Raw genomic sequence first — 22387 nt, forward strand, 5'->3', positions numbered from 1 at the left:
ACTCACCAAATAAATCTTTATTGAGGTCTACTGTATTAAAAACAACAGCAACAACACTGTCTTGAGCCTTAACAGATTAGAGAGAAGAGAAGCAGTTGGGAATTGAGCTAAACTTCATGGAGAAGATAGTTTTGACCAGAGCCTCGAAAGGCACATAGACTTTCAATATGTAGAAATTGAGAGAAGACATTCCAGGTAAAGAAAGCAGTGTGGGCACAGGCAAGAAGAGAAAACACATGGCATTTGGAAAGACCAGCTAGAAGTCCCATGTGGATAGAAAGTTAGCTATAATGTGTGGGGGTTAGTGTCCGGGAGAGATGACCTGTGATGGTAGCTTGGAACCAACACCAGGAAGATTTGGAATCCCAAGCTAGGGAATCTGGATGTCAGCCATTTCTGATAGAACAATTCAAGTGCTTGTAAGTAGCCAAAAAAAAAAAAAAAAAAAAAAAATGGTGATGGAATAAATAGGAGGAAATTAGTTCTTTCTTACATTACCATTTACCCGTTAGCCTGAGTAGAGGAAAACTTCAATGGTCTGGTTCTCTGGCCAGGTAATTTTTGATGGGGACAATAAAGAGAACTAGCAAAGGTTGAAAAGTTTGGGACAGTTTTCAGTAAGTGTGGACACTGGGCAGCAGGGGGCAGCATGAGGGCACCTAAAAGTCCAAAGAATGCATAAGGCGTTTGCTTCTGCAATATTTCTTGACAATTATAAATTTACATAATATAGGCTACATATATTAATAATAACTTAGTATTCTTTTCCCCAAAATGAATAGAAATTAAAAGAGAAAAGAAGAAAAGTAGCAGGCTGATGACAGAATGACATTGCTGTTTGAGAGCATAGAAATTAATGATTGTCTATGTGTTATTTCCTTTCAGAGTTCATGTAAATTTGAAAATGTCTAAATTTCAATTGGAAAGCAATTGCTTTTCATTTGGAAAACCTTTATGGCTCTTAAAGATTTTACATTTTTTTTGAAGGATCCTTGTTCAGTTATACTGTGTTTCTTAGAGAAACTAGTAAAACAAAGAGAGAAAACACTTGAAAATAAAATTTTAGTTAAGTAATGGATAGAAATTTTATTACATATCCTATTTTACATACCAAGTATATGGACTTTTAAATTTTTTTATGCTTATGAAATTTTTGGACTTTCAAGTGATTTTTTTTTTATATATATCTAAAATTCGAGACTATCTACACTAAATTTCATTGTATTTTTCTGGTGAAATTTACCTCTTACTAACCTTTTCAAAAGTTTGGATGGTTCATGGTATAAGAGTAGAAAATTAGAAGTTTCCATGTAGATTTTTTTTTAGCTCTGGAATTTGCCATTGTGAACGCTACATTACACCCACCAGAAAATAGCTCTTTCTCTCATTGTATGAGGAAGATGGTATAACACTGCTCATATCCTATACACAGAGAAACTTTCTCTTTGTTCCTTCATGATTTCTCTCAGTGACATCACACGTGTTTAGGAGGTTGTGATCCCTGCATGGACCATCCTTCACATCCTTCCCTCATTTCACCTTTCTGTATATGCTTCTTTCCATGTATTGACAGAATATGTTACACTTATCACTTTAAACGGCCACAGAAATTGATGGCTGACTATTCCACGATTGTTGAATATCGATTTCCACCTTCATTAAGGAAAATCTGAAATGATGAACAAACTTTTGGTTTAAGGTAGTTTACCTGAAGGGCTCCTGGGTGGTGCAGTCAGTTAAGCACCTGACTCTTGGTTCGAGCTCAGCTTGTGATCTAAGGGTCGTGATATCCAGCTCCATGTTGGGCTCCATGCTCAGCACAGAATCTGCTTAAGATTCTCTCTCTCCTTCTCCCTCTGCCCCTCCTGCTTGTGTGCTCTCTCTCTCTCTCTCTAAAATAAATAAATAAATCTAAAAAAAAAGTTTACCTAAAAATTAGTTCTTAAATATCATGAAAGGAAATGAAAACAAACGACTTTGTAAATTTATGAAGCATTTCCTGTATATTTTATTTCCATCATTTCTAAATCTGAAAATATAAAAATTAAAAAAATTATTTAAGATGTTACCTTTCAAACCAGGATTACCAGGATATACATACAGGACATGCCATGTTTTTATAGGAACAAAGTTCATTAAGTGAAATAACATCTTTTTCTTTTGTATCTCCCATGGTCCATAATACAATACTTGCACAGAGGCAGGGCCCAATAAATGAAACATTAGGAAAACTTATTAAAGTATATGTAACACAGTCTAGTTTTTTGATGTAAGATTTAAATGTACTCTTCATACTTTCATCATACTTTTCAAATTGTTAAACTGGTAAAATTGTTACTCTTACTGTTCTGGTTGTTGCTATTTGGTATTTTTCCCAGTACCTGGATAATAGTATTGTGTTATTTTCTTAATTTATTACATAGAAATTCCCAGTGTTTTTCCAGTGAGAATTTCAGGCTAATTGCAGATCTTTTATCACCAGAATCTATTATTTTGATCATTTCTGCTTCAGCTTTTGTTTTTAAGTTTGTCTTTCTTTTGATATTAATTCTGACTCTTTATTTTCCAGTGTTAATGATACAAGCTACATGGATTTCTCAGGTCACATTTGACCATATTTATGGCAAAGCTGCTTTTACTAAGCATTCTCTAAGAACGTTTTGTTTAAGCATCAAGTGTTACTAATTACCAACTAACAGAGCATTGTATCTCTGACTCAGTGAAATTACTCTCCCTAGGGCATAGCTTCCAGGACTCTGTTTGCTCTTACACTCGTCATAGGGGCTTTCTTTAATATGTAAATATGTAGCCAGGAAACACTAAAGGCGTACTTACTATAGAAATCGTACATCTCAAATTTAATTATCTTTTCTTAGCTTTTTACTTTTAAAAATTTTTTGTATATCCTCATTTTTTTTCCTACCAACTATTAGTAAAGGGGAGAAATTCAAAAATTTTTTGTATATCCTCATTTTTTTTTCCTACCAACTATTAGTAAAGGGGAGATATTCGCTAATTATTTGACAGTTGGAAAAGTTGGGAGGGATCATTAAGTCTTAGTCCTTTTTTTCGAAGTTGAGGAGACTGAGGCCAAGGGATTACGATCAAGATCATACAGCTAGATATGCCTGGGTGGCTCACTGGGTTGAGCGTCTGCCTTTGGCTTGAGTCTTGGGATCGAGTGCCGCATTGGGCTCCCTGCTTGGCTGGGAGTCTGCTTCTCTCCCTGACTGTTCTCTCTCTCCTTCTCTCTCTCTGACAAATAAATAAATAAGATTTTGAAGAAAAAAATAAGATCATACAGCTAGCTGGTGGTAGAAGCAGAATTGGAACCTCTATCTTTTAACATAAAATGTTCATAAATAACCACTTGATACTGGTGAGATAGCCAAGCATGTGTTATTTTTTAATTCGTTGATGATTCAATTATAAAAATATAACATGGCTTAAAAACCTTTCCTTCCTGGTTCACCTGGGTGGCTCAGTTGGTTAAGCATCTGCCTTCAGTTCAGATCATGATCCAGGGTCCTGGGATCGAGCCCCACATCAGGCTCCCTGCCCAGCGGGGAGTCTGCTTCTCCCTCTCCCTCTGCCCCTCGCTCCTGCTCTCACTCTCTCTCAAATAAAAAAATGAAATCTTTAAAATAGTTGAAGAAAGTTTTTAAAAACCTTTTTTTTTCCTAAAAAGTCTTAAAAACCCACATGATGGAGGCAATACTATTAGAAAGTTACTCTTTTCTATACACTTAAAATTGTTTTTGTTTTTTATTCCTACTGAGAAATAACAAAATAGAATTTTAAGAAAGACCATTAGACAGAATATAGTTAAAATTACTCCTGAAGAACTATGATTTTTCAGGTAGACCATGAAAGTTTATTTGAAGAAGCACAACCCAAGAAAATAAAGGCAGGGAGTTCTATTAAGATGGAAGACTGGAACTAAATACTAACGAGACACACAATAGTGTCCCCTACAAGCCTGATATAAAGTGTGTGTGTGTCCTATACGTGTACATGCTAGCATTTCTGTGAATGGAAGGACAAAAGATAGGGTTTGAAAAATTGTCGAAGAAGGAATACTTTTTCATTCCCATAGCATTTCCTTCTTTCAAAGGTTTGGGTTTTGAGTATTTCTGTTCAAAGAAAAGAAGGACTGAACAGCTAGTGTAAACCCCGTTTAGCATTTATGTTTAAGTGAAGGTAATTAGGACCTGGTTAGCCTACTCAGGGGCAACCAACTTCTCACCCTACACTGACAAATATTCCTTAATCTTTCTTTGAGAAAAATGCTCAGCTTTTTTGTGAAATAGTATTATCTAAGAATACTTACTGAAATCTTACTACAATGACAGGCACTGAAGCTGTTTTATAACATTTGTGGGATTAAACGAGATAGTATATGTAGAGTGCCCAGCACAAGTAAGAACGCAGTAAATTTGGTTACCTGGCTTCTTTATCTATTCCAAACAATACTTGGAAGGATGAACTATCTCCATGCTACAGAGGAGAAAACTGCAATTCATAGATGTTAATCGTTTTATTTAAGTTTACAGAGCTACAAAACCCAAATCATGTCTGACTCTACTCTGGAGCTAGTGTTTTTAACCACTACATTTTAGCCATTTGTTTTCTTAGCATGTCATCTGCTAAAAACCTGGAATGCTGCTTTTAAAATGAGGGAAATTAGAGAGCAGAGAAATTCAGGAAAAAAACATTTTTATTGATTTTCTGTTCTTAATAAGGTGATGATGAGGAAGCGACAATTTTGAGAAAAATACAGTAAAATTATAAAAATGTATAATTGTAGAAGTTCTAATACAGGTACATGTCTTATCTTAGAATAATTCAGTTATGATAGATTTTTTAAACTTCTGTTTTGTGCTAGACACTCTTTAGAATAATTGAAAAAAAATATGGCCAGATAAATTAAAAGGGGTGAAAAAAGATTATTGAAAAATAAATAAAATGGGTGAATCTCGGTGTCATGTTAAAGATTTCCCATTTACGGCAATGTTGAAAGCACTCTAGTCTCGCAGTGAAATCTTCTGTGATCAACTGGGTGATTTGGATAGGTCATAGATTTTCTCTTCCAGTGTGTTCTTTTGGGACATGTATACATATGCCTTTCCTAGCCACTATGGTGAAACTGAAATAAATTATTCTTCCTTATTATTTATATTTGTGTTTGCAGCTGTCAAGATTTTTCGCTATATTATCTCATTTGTTCATCAGAGTGGCGTAAGAGAGAGGAAAACAAGTATTCTTTAGACTAAGTATATGAGATACTTAAGGCTCAGAAATTAAATCACTTTTGGGGCACCTGGGTGGCTCAGTCGTTAAGCGTCTGCCTTTGGCCCAGGGCGTGATCACAGGGTCCTGGGATCGAGCCCCACATCAGGCTCCTCTGCTGGGAAGCCTGCTTCTTCCTCTCCCACTTCCCCTGCTTGTGTTCCCTCTCTCCCTGGCTGTCTCTCTCTGTCAAATAAATAAATAAAATCTTAAAAAAAAAAAAAAGAAATTAAATTGCTTTTGTAGGGTCGTACTGCTGGTAAATGGTAGATACAGATGAGCACCCGGCTCTTCAAAGCCAGTGTTCGTCTCACTGCACCTTGTTTCTACTTTGAATGCAAAATGTTACTTATCATTTGACTATTTTTACACAAAGCACTCACCCTAAGGGAAACAGTAGCAGCCTGTACAGAAAGGCCCTGACCCCCTGGGGAGCTTGCTTGACCAGATTTCGAGATTGAGCAGTCCCTGGGCAGCCACCTGAGGAATCATTTGGCAATGGGGGGGGGGGGGGGGAGGCGTACCAGAGGTCCTTGTAGATTTAAACATAGGAATGTTACAAAGCTACTAAAGAGAAACAAACAAAAAAAAAAAAAATTCTAGAAGATGGGTATAATGTTTTATATAAATTATATATGTGTGTCCGTGTATATGTATGTACACTCAAATATAGTCTTTGGTTTCATTTGAGGACATTTTTAGCTTGGTTTTGTTTTGTTGCCTTAGCTAAGAGTTTTGAAAGCCTTTACAGTTAATATTGTTTTATACTGTATATATGGTGGGGGGAGCTCAGAAAAATAAAATGATCTGTGGGATAAAATAGGATTAAAATGTCCTTTAAAAATAGTTCATGTTTATTGAGCATTATTTTTGTGTCAGGTTGATGATAAACTCTTTGCATTAATGATTTTATTGCATCAAGATATCAACCTGCATGATAGATTCTGTTGATTCCTATTTTATGGATGGAGAAGCTGCAGCTCCAAGAGCTTAAGTTAAAATAAGAATCTGAATCAAAGTGGTTCACTATGTTCTTCTTAATAGAGAAACTTTTGGAAGGAAACATAGCTAAACAATTTCATTAATTTGGTATTAATACCAAATATATTGCTATCAATCTGCTTAACTCTGTGTTGGTTAGAATTCTGTTCAGTTTTACACTTAAATGTCTTATTTTGCACTGTGTTTAACAGTATAAAAATCTTAACTGGTAATAAGGATAGTATTTATAAGATCTTTATGCTTCTTCCAAAGTTCACGTGTCTGGCTTCTTAAGCAATTAAATGAAAAACTTGATTAGAAAAACTTTCATTTCCTTGTATTGCCTAGATTAGAATTTCCCAAAGTGTGCTTTTATAGAATTAAAGGTAATAATTAATAGTACATAGTAAGGGGTTGCATGGTTAGACAAATTTGAAAAATACTGTGATAAGCGTTAGTAAGTAGATTACTTTTCTGTCAGGACTTGTCCTGATACTATGCCTTGTGAGCCCATACATATTTTTAAAAGAAAGATATAATAGACAGTATTTTTCTAACTTACTGGTTTTATATGTAACTATTTATGTACCTCATCTCAGAATGTAACCTCTGGGATTAATGTTTTATGGATCATACTTTTTTAAAATGCTAAACTAATATCTGGGAAGAGATACTTACATTTTAGACCTTAAATATTGATATTTAAGATATTGAAGACCTGTATTTTGCCATCAACTCAGAATGACAGTAAAATTGTCAACCTTCATTTGTGTAGACTTGGCACTATTGTTATTTAAAGAAAGGCAGGGGTACCTGGTGGCTCAGTCTGTCGAGCATCCTGCTTTTGATTTCAGCTCAGGTCATGATCTGAGGGTGCTGGGATCCAGCCCTGAGTGGGGCTCGGTGCTCAGCAGGGAGTCTGCTTGAGGGTTCTCACCCTCTCCCTCTCTGTCAGCCCCTCCCCCTGCTTGCGTGCATGCGTACATGAGCACACACTCTCCCCCTCCCTCAAATAAATAAATCTTTAAAAAATAAAAAATAGGGCAAACCTCTTGGGTTCCCTCCCTCCTCGGGAGCTTTGTACTATCTTTTTGCTAGCTCTCAATAAACCTTGCTTTGCTGCCCACCAAAATAAATGAATGAATGACTGAATGAATAAATAATAAAAATTAAAAATAAGCAAAGAACAGCAGATATTTGTTCTGTGCCTTAAGCCATGAAAATTCAAACCCACTGTTTACTTTAAATGTTCTATTAAGGCAATATGGTTCTTTATAATAAAGAAAAGTCAGTACATTCCATAAAGTCCCTGAAGAGGGTATGCTTAAGTGAATCATGGTATATACATAGGATAAGTATCTGTCAAAAAATAATCTTATAGAAATATTTAATGAGGTGAGAATATTCTCAGATTTATTTAGAAGGGAGGACCACAAAACAATATTCAGGATTTTTCCAATATTACAAAATAAACAAATGAAAAATAAAAGAAAATCCAGGAAAGACTGGAAGACACAAAAACATCAAAATGATAACCTGATTATAAAGAAATCAGTTAAACCCAAAATGTAATATCCAAGTACATGTGCTACCACATTGCACCTGGGTTGTGTTGTGGCTGCTGAGTCGAGTGTTTGGGAAACTTAATTCAGAAGAAATCTTCAGATCTGGATATGACGTATATCTTTATCGCTAACTCATTTAAATAAATTGGCTTAGTTTTTTGTTTACTAGTTTCTGCAACTTTAAAGATGGTAGATATGTTTTACTTCCTCCTGTAACCAGGATTTTGTTGTGAAATAATGGAATGCATTCTCTTTTAATACGTCTAATACGGGAGGTGCTGATGATGTCTCTGTCTCTGGCTATGTCCTGAAGCTAAGCTGATTCTTGGCCTCGAGGTGCTCTCACTTGGGTGGGCAAGTAACAACAGAAGTATCACAGAAAAGTAGTGGGAAATCACTTCAAAATTTTACTTGGCTTGGGCTTGCCTGGTAAATGATTAATTAACTTGCTTCAGGCACCACTCAGCGGATGCCTCCTCCAATTCACGTCTCCACTCACCAGAGTGTATTTTCCGCCCATGGCGTCCTCTCAAAGTCGTACTTGCTGTGATCTCCAGTGACAACCTCCATCTTTTTGGTCCTCCTCATTGACCTTTTTGGCCCTCCTTGAAATAGTGACCTCACCTGGCTTCTCTGCATGCTTCTCCCAGCCTCTTGTCTCTCCTCTGTTCTTTCCCTGGCTTTTGTCCCTCTCCTAGATGTTGGTATTCCTCCGGCTCTATTCTCCATGTCCTCCTCTTCTCACTCCATGAATCATTCTTCACACCTATAATCTCACTCCTTGGGGCTGAAATTACTCACTTTCCCTTCCCTATTCTGGAAGAGAGGAGAAACTGGATTTAGAGTGCTTATCTAAGTAATTGGCACAACGGTTACTCACAGTAACGTGAAGAACAGAGTGAAAGTAAAACTTTAAATTTCAACAATCCTAATTTATTAGGTAATAGGGAAGATAATCCTGTGCCCCAAGTTTCAAAAAGGAAAATGATTTCCTTCCTGTAACTCACAAAAGTCTCTCTTGAAAGCCCTCTTCCCTGTCAATCTTTTTTTGTTTACCACACACTAACTTGATTTAAACCTTCCAACATAAAATTCTACTTCGTTAACAGTTTTTCTCTTATTTCTCCGAGTTTCATTTCTTCACCCCATGTACCATTTATACCACACTGATTTGTATATGTTGCTTAGTAAAATTAGTGCCTAAAGTATAGCATATTTTATGTGCTCAGACTGTAAGGCACCTAAAGGTTACTACCTTCCCTTTCCCTCCCTCTCTCTCCCTTTTCCTCCTCCTCCCCTTGGCCCTTTCCTCGGGTCTCTCCCAACTCTCTTTGTACCTTGGACTAACTAATACCTGGGCTATACACAGTAGTCTGTCGGTAAGTGCCAGTCATTGGATTAAATGGGTTAATAGTAATTTAACAAAATTCAATTTAGATAAATACTACCACATATGTTTTAATATTTATGGTTTAGTTCTTCAATTTTCCTTGTTTTCTCAGACTTTTATTCTCCTGGCAAATTAATTGTTGGAACGTATGACATTCCTCTAAAGTAATAGTTAGTGTTCAAATTTCAAACGATTTCTTGCTTATGACTCCCACCTATGCATCCAACTGCATCAGAGTCTAGTAGGATCCTCATTACAATAATGCCGTACAGGTCTCATCAGCTGCCTACCAGGATTGGAGGAGGGGGAGAGCAGATGATGTATAGGACCTGGGAATTAAGGAATCCAAGTCCTAACAATGGATAAACTTACCTAATCACCTTTTTCGTTTCCAGGGGGTATGGACTAAATTTTGGCAAAATCCTTGCTGTGTTCAAAAGTAGATTTTCTATAAATTTAGAATTTTATGTTCTACAATAAGATGTATTATGTTTCATTATCTATGTATTATATTTCATTATCTTTTTAATTTTTAAATTTCAATACTGTTGGCACCATTTTGTGAATTTTAAAAAATATTCTAATTCACTCTCAAACAGGCCCTATTTGTTAGTGTTTTTTTTTTTTTCTTTTTCTTTTCTTTCCTTTTTTTTTCAGTTAAAGTTTGTATTGGAGATGAAGGTAAACTGAAATAACTTTGAGTCCATCCTGCTACAGTTTGCTAAGAATAATAATCTGCCCTTTATTCTTTTAAGGTAGAGATAGATTATTTCTGGATATATTCTGAATATTTTATATCAAACCTAGAGCTTAAATATTACATACAGAATTCCATGTATAAATCAACTCTGTAAAGAAAATTAGTTCAGATATTGTTTCTTTGACACCCTATTAAATATATTGCAATATTTAATTTCCGATATTTCCTAGGGGGGAAACACATCATGAAAGCATTTCTAGTTTTTATTTTCCTAAATGTTATGTTGGAAGAATTCTTTGATGCCATTTCCTTATATAGCTTATCATTGAAAATAAAAAGCAGAAGGTTAAGAAAAATGATAACTTGAAGTGAAAATGTATTAAGTCAGTATTTAGTGCTTTTGCACAATGCTGTCAATTATAGCACTGTATCACTGTCTCATGATGAGATCATTATCCATTCATACATTTTAAAGAAATTAATTTCATATTTTTCCAATTAAATGTAAAGGCAATATATCACTTCATTATTAGCTCTGTGAGGCTATATAGGGATCATGTCTTATTTATCATTGTTCTCCAGCACAAACTGCTTTACCTAGTTCTTAGTAAACATACAATTAATATTTGTTGAAGGCTTGAAGGAATGAAGAATCTAGGCTCCTGCTAGCAACACTGGGATCATGATTTTTTAAATCTTATTGTCCCATCAAAGAGAGTTTAACTTCTTTGGATCACTATCCATTCTTGCCCTCCTTCCTTCCTGCCTCAAAGGAAGACAGGTCTAAAGTTAATCCAATTACATGAGTCTTTGCTTTCAGTGTACAAACATGCCCACATCTCTCCCACCTTCAAAAACAACAAAATCTGTGACCCAAATAGCTACCCCTTTGTCTCTGCCTTTCCTCCCTTCATTGCCAAGCCTCTTGAAAGGGTAGCCCATATTCAACATCTCTCTTTCCTCACTTCTAGTTCACTCCTCACTTCACTTTATAATCTGGTTATGGGTGCTTCACTCTGGAATCAGACACTAGGGATTTCAATGTCAGCATTGCCTCTCGCCAACTTTGTGACCATGGGCAGGTCTTGCAACCTCTCTAACATTAGGACAGATCTCATAGGACTCTCATGAAAATTAAATGAGATCATGCATTTAAAATGTACTTCTGCATTGCCTGGCACATGTAAATGGTGGTTATTATTCTTACTGATTGAAAATGTAATAGGAGTTCAGAGATGAGAAGGAATGGTGTAGGCTTAAGAAGAATTATTTTGAGTTCACCTAACCTCTCACTCTTCAGCTTAGGAAATTAGAACCTAGAGAGATTAAGTAGTCAAAATTTCATGGAGGACATGATATTTAATTGGATTTTGAAGGATAATAACAATAGTTTACAACTACTGAAGGTTTACTCTGGGTCAGAGACCATTCTAAATATTTACATCAATTGTTTTATTGAATCTTCAAAACATTTCTGTGAGGTGGCATTTCGGTAGCTAGAAATATAGTCAGTCTGAAGCTGGACGGGGAGAATAGAGAGAAAGGAATGAATGAAAATCTGGAGGCAGGAAAGACATGCTGATTTCTAAAGATGGTGATGAGACTTAGAAGCCAGAGTGAAGAGCTTGTCTTAGACAATAATGGGAAATTATGTTAGACAGAGTTAATCAAAGTTATTGAGGCGCTCTAACATCCATACAAAAAAAAAAGGTTTTATCTAATGGACAAAATAAAGAGCAGATATAAATAAGTGACGTGGGGAGGGGAGGACACACATGGAACGGGGATTTAGGCACACTGATTTGGTGGCGTGCACATGAAGCCCTGAAGGGCAGTTTGTACTGTGTTCTTCATATCCCCAGGAACCAAAGCTTCTTCCAGCCATTATTGGTTATCACTAGCCACTATGAGAGTACCTGCAGTTTCCTGTAAAGTAGGTGGTTAATAATATTTTATTAAAGGAATGCATGAATAAAGGATGAATTGGATTGGAGGCAGTTTCTAGGCCGGAAGTGATGAGAGCTGGGACTATGGTTGAGACGATGGCAATGGAAATAAGGAACGAATCCTGGGTACAATTTCCAAGAATAAATAATAAGACTTGGGCACATATTGGACATGAACTAAAATTCAGAACCATATTTCAGGTTTATTATATATAGCAAACAGCAGTGCCAAAGCAGTTGCATTTCACACATTCTTTGTTGTTTTCAGCATAAGTTCTGTATTTGGTACAAACTGGAATGAAGCACATTTCAGCATGATGATATTATCAAGTAATTATTATCACCATTAAAACTTTATCTCTTTACTTTCTACCCCTACTCCCTCAACCCAAGTTCTTACCCGTTTTACCATATACCTGGTTGTCAGGAGTCGGGAGTCTCCTCCTGAACTCTGGCCAGATAAACCTTCTCATCTTCACACACCAGCCAGTTGCCTCCTCTCACTGTTTTGTTCATACAGTTCCTTTCTCCCATGAGTACCCTTTCTTCTACCAGTTCATTGCCATTGCCAACTGGAATAGTAGTCATCCTTCACAACCACATCACACACTATCTTCTCCATGTTGTCTGATCAGCCCAGCTGGAACTGACTTTTCCTTCCGAACTCCCATAGCACTGTACTTCACCATACTGCCTTGAAACTGGTCATTTGGTTAACTGGGTATCCCTTGATCAGAATCTTACTTGTATTCCCTGCATTGAAACCTGAACCTTTATAAGGCTGCACTCCTGCCCGTTAGGAGGGAGGGAAGTGAATTGAATTATGAGGCTTGGGATTCCAGCCTTTAGGTCCTTGGGAAACCAGTAGGACTGGGAGTCAGAAATCCAGGGCATTGAGGTGGATGGAGAATTGATGAAAAAAGAAAATGTCTCTCAGCAGGCATATTATCTGCAAAAAGCATATCTCCGAACCTGCCATGGAGGATGATTCTAGAATTTCTAGTGAACAGGAACTGATTTGTACAGTGCCCATTAGGGATGTAGAAAATATTATCCACAAGCTGTTATTTTAATGCAGTTTAAATATATATATATATATTTGTTTCCTTGGTGGTTCACTCATAACTTAAGACCCTATTTTGTTCTATAAAATTTTTAGTCCATAAAGTCTGTAAAGACTTTCCTGCATGAAGTCTTTAGTAAAATCAACAGAATTCTACTTTTAGGATTTTCAGAAATCTAGTACTGCAGACAGGAGAGAACTACTATACTAATACTGAGCCAGAACTCTTAAACCTGCCGAAATAGGTGTCTGTTCCACTGTATGGTTGGCAATTCTTGAGGCTCCCAGAATATGACGTGGGCTCTCGTGGCTGCCTTTGCACATGCTGCTTCCCTTGCCTAATATACTTTTCTTCTTTTCATTTTTTGGCAAGGTTAACTCATATTTATCCTACACAATTTTGCCTCAGATATAATCTCCTCCAAAAAAACCTTCCCTGAATGCTCTCATTAGAGCTGGTGCCTGTGGATTGCGTGCCTCTCCTGCCTGTTCCCACAATAGCCTGTGCTTTCATCATAACACTTACTTCAGGTGTGGCAGTTGTCATCTACAGGTCCTTTCCACGAGCTCTGTGGGTGACAATCAGCAGCATACTTAGAAGTCCAAAGGACTCAGTAAATGTTTGCTCATTGAATAAATGCATAGTCTTAGTATAGGAGATGTAGATGAAAGTCCCTCTGCCTCACAGAGGGAAGTTGCCAGTATTAGTTTGAGGGTAATTTTTGAGAACTGCAATCTGAGCGCTCCTTGTCTTCTCCCCACCTGGTAGAATGTAGCTAAACCAACCTGGAAGATAGCAGTTTGCCTATGTGCCTTAAGCAAGTAACAGTTCCTATCCAACCCGGTATTTAAGAATAGTGACTATTTTTACTAAGTAGCCCCCAGGGAGAAAAGCAGACTTATAAAACATTTTTGTATCTCAGTAAATGTTTGAAATTTTGCTGGCCAACCTACTAAACCCACCCCAACAGTCTCTGGATTTTTAAAATATCCCACTGAAAAGAGCTTTCTAGATACCAATTTTCATGTGGTTAATGATCGATCACATCCATCTAAATCTCTGTAATAATACAGTTCCCCCCCTTTTTTTTCTTTTTTTCTTTCGCAGGAGCACTACATATCTTTATATAATTCAATTTTAGAAAGTTTTTCAGAAAAATGATAAGTGTGAACCCATGGCTATTTTGAAGCAGCATTTTCTTTCAGTAAAAACAAAATCATGAGCTACATATAACAAAATGGCTCTAAAATTTTGAAGTAGGACTTTAAAATTTTTTCCCTTAGGGTTACAGTGTCTGATAATAACTCCTTTTGCTTCGATTACAATAAAAGAGTGAATATGGATAGATAAAATGCAAGATTAAACAAACAAACAAAAAACCCCACCTACTTTGGAGCAGAGTAGGATGTCTACCGTTTACATTAAGCCCAATGGATGGGAACTGACCAATGATTTGTGGCGGAGCCTGTCAAATATTATAATCCAGAGTTTCATTAGACGTAAAAATAATCGCTGGTAAAAGTTCACCCAAAGTAGCATTTTGCCCCTAATTTCGTCTGTATTTTTGTTTTAAAGATCTAAAAAGCCGCGATAACTAAGACGTGCATTCACCCACTGAATTTGCCGTCGGTGCGCTGCGCTTCTTGAGCGCCCCTCCTAAGCCCCACCGAGGGCGGCTTTGGCCCCCCGGCGTCTCCCCCGCCCCTCGCGCCGGCAGCTGGTGGGGGTGACAGGTGCCGAGCCCGCCTACCCCGGGGCAATAGCACCACCCCGCAATTCTCCCGCCGTTGCCTTTCGCAAAGCCGGCGTGCGGGTGGAGATAGTTTGCCTGCACCTTCACCTGTCAGAAAACGGCGCTGGGAGGGAGCGAGCGTGAGAAAGTGAGCGCGTGCCCGAGAGGGAGAGGAGGATCGAGGAGCCGGCTCCCGGCGTCCGAGCGCCCAGTCTGCCCCGTCCCGCCCGTCCGCCTCCGGGCCCGCAAAGGGTGGGGGCCGCGAGCAGCGAGGCCGGCGGGCGCTGGGGGTTGGCGGGACGCGCGCTCCGTGCCGGCGCCCGGCCTCGAGCCCGCGCTCCCCCCCCCCGCGTGCCCGCGCCGCTGCGCGATGCAGTGTGGGGAATGGCTGGGGTTGGCTGAAGAGCGCACAGTGGAGTTTTAATGTCCGCCATGTTGGCCATGGCGTATTGAAGAGAGCGAGCGAGAGAGGAGCGGAGCGGCACAGCCTCCCACCCTCCCGGCTGGTGTTAGTGCCCGGACGGCGGGCTCTGCGCTCCGCCCCTCAAGTCCCCGGCAGCGGTAGGCAAGTGGGGACCGAACCCCCGGTTCTCCATGATCCCGCTGGCCGGGGCCGTTTCCCCAGAGCGGAGAGGTATCTGCTGCGCCTGAGATGAGTAAACTGTCGTTTCGGGCGCGGGCGCTAGACGCCTCGAAGCCGCTGCCGGTTTTCCGCTGTGAGGATCTGCCCGACCTGCACGAATACGCCTCGATAAACCGGGCCGTGCCGCAGATGCCCACCGGAATGGAGAAGGAAGAGGAGTCGGTACGTGTTAACTCCCCTGTCCGACCCAGCGCCAGGCCCCGCTCCCTCTGCTGCCTGCGGCGGCGGCGGAGCAGCATACCCACACAAAATGGCCGCCATCTTCTCTTCGCCGCCGACTCTCAGTCGCCGGCCGGGCCTTTACCCCGCCTCCCCCGGCCTCGACCCCCGGCCGCCGCGGCCCGGCGGGGCCTCCCCTCAGGCCACCCGCCGACCCCGGCCACTTGTACCCGGGTCCCGCGGAGTTCGGGAGCCCGAAAGGCACAAAGGGGTCACGTGACGAAGCTGCCGGCAGCCATTTTGTGGTCTTAGTTCTTGGGTTGGGCCTTGTGCATCCGGAGAGGGGAACGGGGTGGGTGGCGGTGGGGGTGCGGCGAGCCGGGAGCCGCGGAGGACCCGCCTGCAGCCCTCTCCGCAGTCCGCTGGGTGGCGTTCTAGGGCCACCTCGGTCTTCGCGCGCTGCCGGCGCCGGGGAGCGCAGGTTCCTTGCGCTGTGGGGGAATTTCACTTCCCGGTGGCCTGGAAAGGTGGCTGGGCTCAGTGGGGCCTGTAATGTTGACAGCACGTCTGTGAGGTTTATATTCCCTTCACCCCCTGCAACAGAATGTCGAGGGTACAGCGTGTTTGCCCGGATGACTGACTTTCATAGAAGATAAGACAATTTCTGTATCCTCTTTCTGGGACTTTTATTCCTCCCCAGTTCCAATTAATCGGAGGGTAATAAACTATCCCTGACTTTTTTTTTTTTTGATCTTTGAGACTGTGTTGCAGACTTATTTTGGAGTACGTAGCTCTTCTAAAGCCTGTAACTTTATTATTGCCTTTTTTTTTTTTTTAATAAAGTGTAAGTTCGACTTCTTTCTGGTTTCTCAACATAGGGGAAGAAAAGACCCAATTTAAGAAGATGTTATAGATCTAGATTTCGAAAGAGGTTCCTTCCTTATCGATAACCGAACTAAAGTTCAGTGAGTTCATTCACGGAAATCTTAACATTGAGATGTCTAAATCGGGTGGGTTTCAGTATTTAAACTGTTTACACCTAGTAGACATTTTGTCATAGCTATGGCTTTACCTTGTTGTAGAAATGGGGTTCAGACACAAGGGTAATAGAATCTTCCTCTCATTTCCCCCAGATCCTTGACAGTATAACTTGATGACTTCTAATCCTAAGGAATTGCATACCTTGGTTTTCAGGTACAGCCATTTAAACAGGGTGCAGTGTATTGACAGTTCAAGGAAATCAAGGAGTCGCTGGATTTGTGTGCTACAATTTTGTTGTGGAAAATTGTACTGTAATACTTCTATTTGGTACTGTAAGAATTTTAAATGTAGAAATTATGCTTTGTAATGTTGATTTTCAAAATAAAGCTGTTTAAACTGTTTGGGTTATTTAACCTTTTCAAGTAATATAGTTGTGACAGTTGAATGTTACTTTTGAGAGTAGTGTTTTAAATCTAACTTTGCAGATAAGCTAAGTGATAAGTGTATGTAGTAGTTGAGATTGTCTAGTGTAGTACTGACTTTTCAGCACTTATCTATGAGACAGAACCTCTTAATTTATTTTACATGTATCAACTTTAGAGTAGACTGGTGCCATTTGTTTATTTTTTAATAAGTGATTTGTTTTTAAAAATTAAAGTACTTGTGACTGCAGAATCTTGTCTTTTGGTTTTATTTTTGTTTCTGTTTATAAGTTTTACAGATAATACTTTCAAGTTGGGGTGCTGGTGTTACACTGCCTTGGAATTTAATTTATAGTTCTTGTTTTGCAGCCAGGGAAGGTGGGGAGAGCCTTGATAAAAGCAAGGTAGCACTACAGTACACTTTAGACATTTAGTTGAGTCTTGCTTCTGTGAATACTTCGGACAGTCCAAGAGCTACAACCTGAAATCAGAGCTGAGCTCAACTGAAGTATCAATACTTGTTAAATTTTACAGATAATTTTTGTTCACAGAAATAATTTTGACATTTTATAGTGCAGTGGATGTCATTAGTCACATGTGGAATCTCTATTTCTGAGGGAGATGAGGGACTTTTTTTCATCAGACTTCTTTTTCCATCATCTATTGAGAATTTGTTTCACTTTACCTACAACTGAAACTATGATCAGTGAAGCACAGAATTCAGGAATAGGTCTGAATACTGAATACTGAATTTAATAGAAGAATGTAAACAGTCCCAGGTAAAGCGCTGCTCTGCAGTCCTGGGTTCGTGCTGTTAGTAGTAATAAACCATGTAAATCACAGTATTGAAAGTAACATGTTACACGATATTGAAAATGTAGACTAAGCATAAAGGTAGTTGAATTCTGAACTAGCCTTAGAAAAAGAAAACTTCTTGATAATTTGCCAAGGCAAATTATATATTTCTTAAAAAGGTGAATGGTTAAAACAAACTTTTGCTTTTGACTGATGCATTATTTATGGTATCCCTTAGGTCAGAGTGCCCTAGAACCTGAATTGAGGGTCTAGTTTAGAAAAAGTATAACGGTATGTTGATCATGAAAAATGGGGCAGACTTAAATGAGGACAGTTTTGTATACACCACCTGATTAAGAAAGCATTTCATGATCAAAATGTATCTGTAAAATTGTCATGTAAACTGTATCTGGTTATTGTTACCATATTTTGTTTCTATGGTGAATAACAAATTCTAGGTCTTAACACTGAGAAAATAAAACTTATTAATGTACTCCCATTTAACCAATTTTAATAATGTAAGTTGAACACAATGACTTAATTAGGCATGCCTCTTAATTTTTAAGAAACAGCTTTAAGCAGAAATCCTCAAGTTCTCTGCCCAAAAATGACTTAACTCAATTTTAAAATTTATTTTTTTATTACCGTAGGATTGAAAAATAACTCCAGATTGTAATAAATTGAAGGACTTGACTGAGTTTTAGATGTTTAGGGATTAAATGTTTGAATTGATACATTGTAATACATTGTAACTTGTTAAATCAAAAAAAATAACTTTTTTTTTTTTTTTTTTTTTTAAGTAGGCTCCTTGCCCGGGGTGGAGCCCAACATGGGGCTTAAACTCACGACCCTGATATCAAGACCTGAGCTGATGTCAGGAGTCACCCAGGGGCCCCCAGAAGTAATTTTCAAATAGGAAATCAATAGACTGTCAGCTCTAAAATGAGATAAATGAGTCCCTTTGGGGGTTAAAAAAGACAAAAGTTTAAGCAAGTTAAGAGGGCAGATGTTGCACCATTATAATACTTGAATATTTTTGTTAAGATTATAATCTTAAATTTGAAATCTTAGCTTTGAAGTTAGGAATGTTCAAATACTAAGTTTAGTGCTATGGTATCACCTTTAATTGAAAAGGTAGATTTTCCAAGATGTCAGTACTATTGATATGTTTTTATTAAAATTGATTTATGTTGGTTAAAATTGGAGCTTTACATTAAATTATAATTTTCCCTTATGGATACTTACCCTTTAGGAAAGACATTCTGAAAACGCTGGTTTTAAAGTGATATTTAACAAATTGGAGTTCACTGGTTCCTATAGTATAACATATTCATTGGGATGTCTAGGGTGTTGTGGCTCCATTAGCAGTGGAGAGTTAACCTTTCTGCTCCTATTACCCAGTCTGATTTGGGTGGGATATGTGATGTAATTGACATACTAATTGTATCACAGCCACGTTTGAGACTGTTAGAAGTAGGGTCTAGCCATTGCAATCCAACACCTTGTTTTAATAGGGTTCTAACCAGACAAAAGGGTCTCCTACATGTGCTTTTCTCTCCTCTTCAAACTACCACCTTTCATTATTGGTCCTGTATACAATGTTATTAAACCCAAGTTAAGGACCATTCATAAAGTGGGCAGGTTTTTGTTTGTCTTTAATTAGGGGGAAATTGGAAATATGTACTTCTCTGATATGAGGAAAAATAGCCACTACATTTTCAAAACTTAAAGTCTAGTTTTCCTATTTTATAAAAAATGAAATAACTTTAAACGATCAACTTAAAAGTTTGATTTCTCATTTTTCGAAAGAAATCAAGAATCGTTTTTTCTCTTTAAAATTGTATAAACTAAGAGCTTTTAGTCCTTGTATGTGGACCTGTAAAATTAATCTAGATTTCTCCCTTCTGTCTTGGAAGTGAAGAAAAATATTAGGAGCAAAGTTTAATTTTTTCAAATAGTTTGAATTAGAAATTGAGAGGTTTTTTTGTCTTAAGTAGCAAATAGTCTATTTAGAATCAAAGATAATTGAGAAGTAGTAAATTTTTATTTCTACCTTTCCAAGATTTTTTAAATTTTTACATTTTATTTATTTTTTTTAAGTGAGCTGTACACCCAGCATGGGGCTTGAAATTATGACCCCAAGATCAAGAGTCACACTCCACTGACTGAGCCAGCCAGGTGCTGCTCCCTACCAAGAAATTTTTAAGTAGAAGTTTCTAAGCTGGGGTTCTAAGGATTATGCGGAAATGATCCTGAAAGTAATGAATTCCCACAGTACACCTATAAAATTTTATGATGGTATTTTTTTTAGGAGAAAAGTTCGTATTTGTCATCAGTTTCTCAAAGTATTGGTAATGAGGTGGAGCAGAACCCTCAAGGTTAAGCATTACTTCTAGAAATTTCAAATGAAGTTATTTTGGTTTTGTGTGTGTGACAATTACATAGACTTACTACTAGGAGAAGGATAATTGAAAAAAAGCTAATAGGCAACTCAGGAAGAAACTGAGTACTCTTAACTGCAAAAGGAACCTCTTGAAAACTGTAATTCCTAGGTGCCTAAAGAGCTCTTGTTTCGGTGTACTATTTGATATTTAAAATTTTGGATTAGTACCATTTATACTTAGACTTCATTTTCTTATAAAACAATAGTGATGACAACTGACAGGCTTACGTATCTAATCACGTTTTGTGAAAGCTTTGTGATCTGTAATGGAATTTGTGCTGAACTACCATTTCTTTTTCTTAATTAACAGTACTTAATTAAAAGTACCATCTAAATGTAGGATAGCTTTAATTTTGTAAACAAGGAATAATAACCTGTGTTTACATGTTCATGAATTTGTGGTTAGATTGAATATTAAACCAACATCCCTAAAAACTAGGTTTTAGTTTGATATTTTGCATTCTACACCGTGGGATGTGGTAGTAGTAAAGTTAAACAGATAAAAGATACATGTGTGTATGTACATACATACATAGCTAATGACAAGAGTTTTCTTTCTATATATAAAAATGTGGAGCCTGACTGTATGATTCAGTTTTCCTGAAAAGTTAGGGGTATTTGTTACCAACAGTTGGTTAAAACAGTAAGTTTAAAGCAGAAGATAGCTTTTTAAAAAGAGCAGTAATACCATGAAATGATGGTATAGTTTGTAATTCTGCTTCTTAATATAACCAACAAGGAAATGAGAATTTTATATTGTAATTTGAGAATAAAATGAGTTGTGAGTTTCTAAGTATAAAAGTGGTATGAAAATACGAAGTACTTCTAGAGACAAGGACTAGAGTATGTCTTTTACTTTTTAAAGTAATCTTTGGAATCCTTAAGGTGTGATTTACGTTAGTATTTTATAATACCTTTTCTGTAAGAATATATCAATTTATTAGAAAATCAGATGTTTTCAATAAATTGCTGAAACTACTTTCAGTCAGTTACTTGAAGCTAACTGTGTTGTCTTCAGCACTTTTATAAATTGTGGCAAGTCTTTCTCGATCAAGTTTATGTAACTTAAAGCCTGTGATTATAGGTGGTGATTTTGAGCTCTTACAGTATTTCAAACATAGTGGAGACCCAGCTTTGTTCCTTTAAATATATATGAAGTGAATTTCTTCCACCATCCTCCCAGTGGTAGGTGGGTGAAAACAAAAATATGTTGTAATTAAATCCATGACCCATTATTTGAGTTGTAGCTGTGATGAATGGGGGTATAATCAGTTCTTTAAAAGATAAAACTCTTCCTCAATTATTTGTTGTTATAGAAGTTATCTATGAAAAGTTTGGTTCAGCTTCAGTTATGCGTGGTGGCGTAGTTGCTGAATTTTGCTACATATTAGTAAAGCAAATCATTTTGTTTGAATTTATTTCAGTGTAGCAAGTTCTAGCTTAAGAAGTAGGACATTGGCCTTAGAGTCAATCCAGAGGCAAAGATAATGTGAGGTTTAAAACATCCAGTGGATGGGCAGACAGCCTCTCTGCTCCTGCCTGCTGCTTCCTGGCAGTGTATTCAGTAAACTTCTGTCTCCTGTGAAAATATATAAAATCATCCCGTGGATGATTTACTAGAGTTTCAAATCCTTTTATATATTGGGATGAACTATTTTCATAATTGTGGGATCACAAGTAGCAGTTGTATATTCTCTGAGAAAATGTACTTTGGCTTTTATGGCCTTTGACAAATCACTTAACCTTACTGAGTGAGCTTCAGTCTCCTGTGTCTGCGGTCTTCTGACTTACTCTCACGAGGTAGCTCCAAGGAGTGAATAAGGCAGGAATATGCAAAAATGCTGTATAGATGACTTCTATTATTACCAAATACTAACTGAATGTTTAGAATAATGGCCTTTTTCTTGATTCTGAAAAACTACTACATTTACACATTCCTTGTATTTGGGGATTATCTGATATGAACGTGTTAGATGTGTTCTTTTTCTTGTAGAGTTGTATATAGTTGCAAAAAGGGTGTCTTTAAATTTAGGTAATAATTGGGGAAATCAACCTTGGACTCAAGGCTTCATCCAGGTTACAACACTTGCGTGCATGCATACATGCACGCATGCGCCCACTCACCCAGGTTTTCTTAACTGCAAAATGAAGCAAGGCTGTGATGATTTCCTGTTGTAATGAGTATATTATGTTACCAATAAATTTAAGTCTGTTTCCAGATGTGCTTTATGTGGTTATAGAATAGTCATTCAATCTTGAATTAGTTAATGATTTCAT

The 22387-nt window shown here is 37.8% G+C and overlaps 1 protein-coding gene across 3 annotated transcripts in view; it reads left to right on the top strand.

The window, feature by feature from the left end:
• EPC1 (enhancer of polycomb 1) overlaps positions 1–22387 on the top strand; it is a 93831-nt gene that overhangs the window by 10180 nt on the left and 61264 nt on the right. The window contains exon 1 of one of the 3 annotated variants that reach the window (XM_045786414.2): positions 15015–15472. The exons of 1 other annotated variant lie outside the window; for it this stretch is intronic. In XM_045786414.2, coding sequence (XP_045642370.2) covers positions 15320–15472 — 153 coding nt within the window. In that variant the 5' untranslated portion in view covers positions 15015–15319. Of the gene's footprint in view, positions 1–15014; positions 15473–22387 lie in introns of those variants that run through there. One more of the 3 variants, XM_045786416.2, reaches the window with a different exon arrangement.

Source organism: Ursus americanus, chromosome 31, assembly GCF_024610735.1.
Source record: "Ursus americanus isolate L20-20 chromosome 31, mUrsAme1.1.p, whole genome shotgun sequence".
NCBI classification, from domain to species: Eukaryota; Metazoa; Chordata; class Mammalia; order Carnivora; family Ursidae; genus Ursus; species Ursus americanus.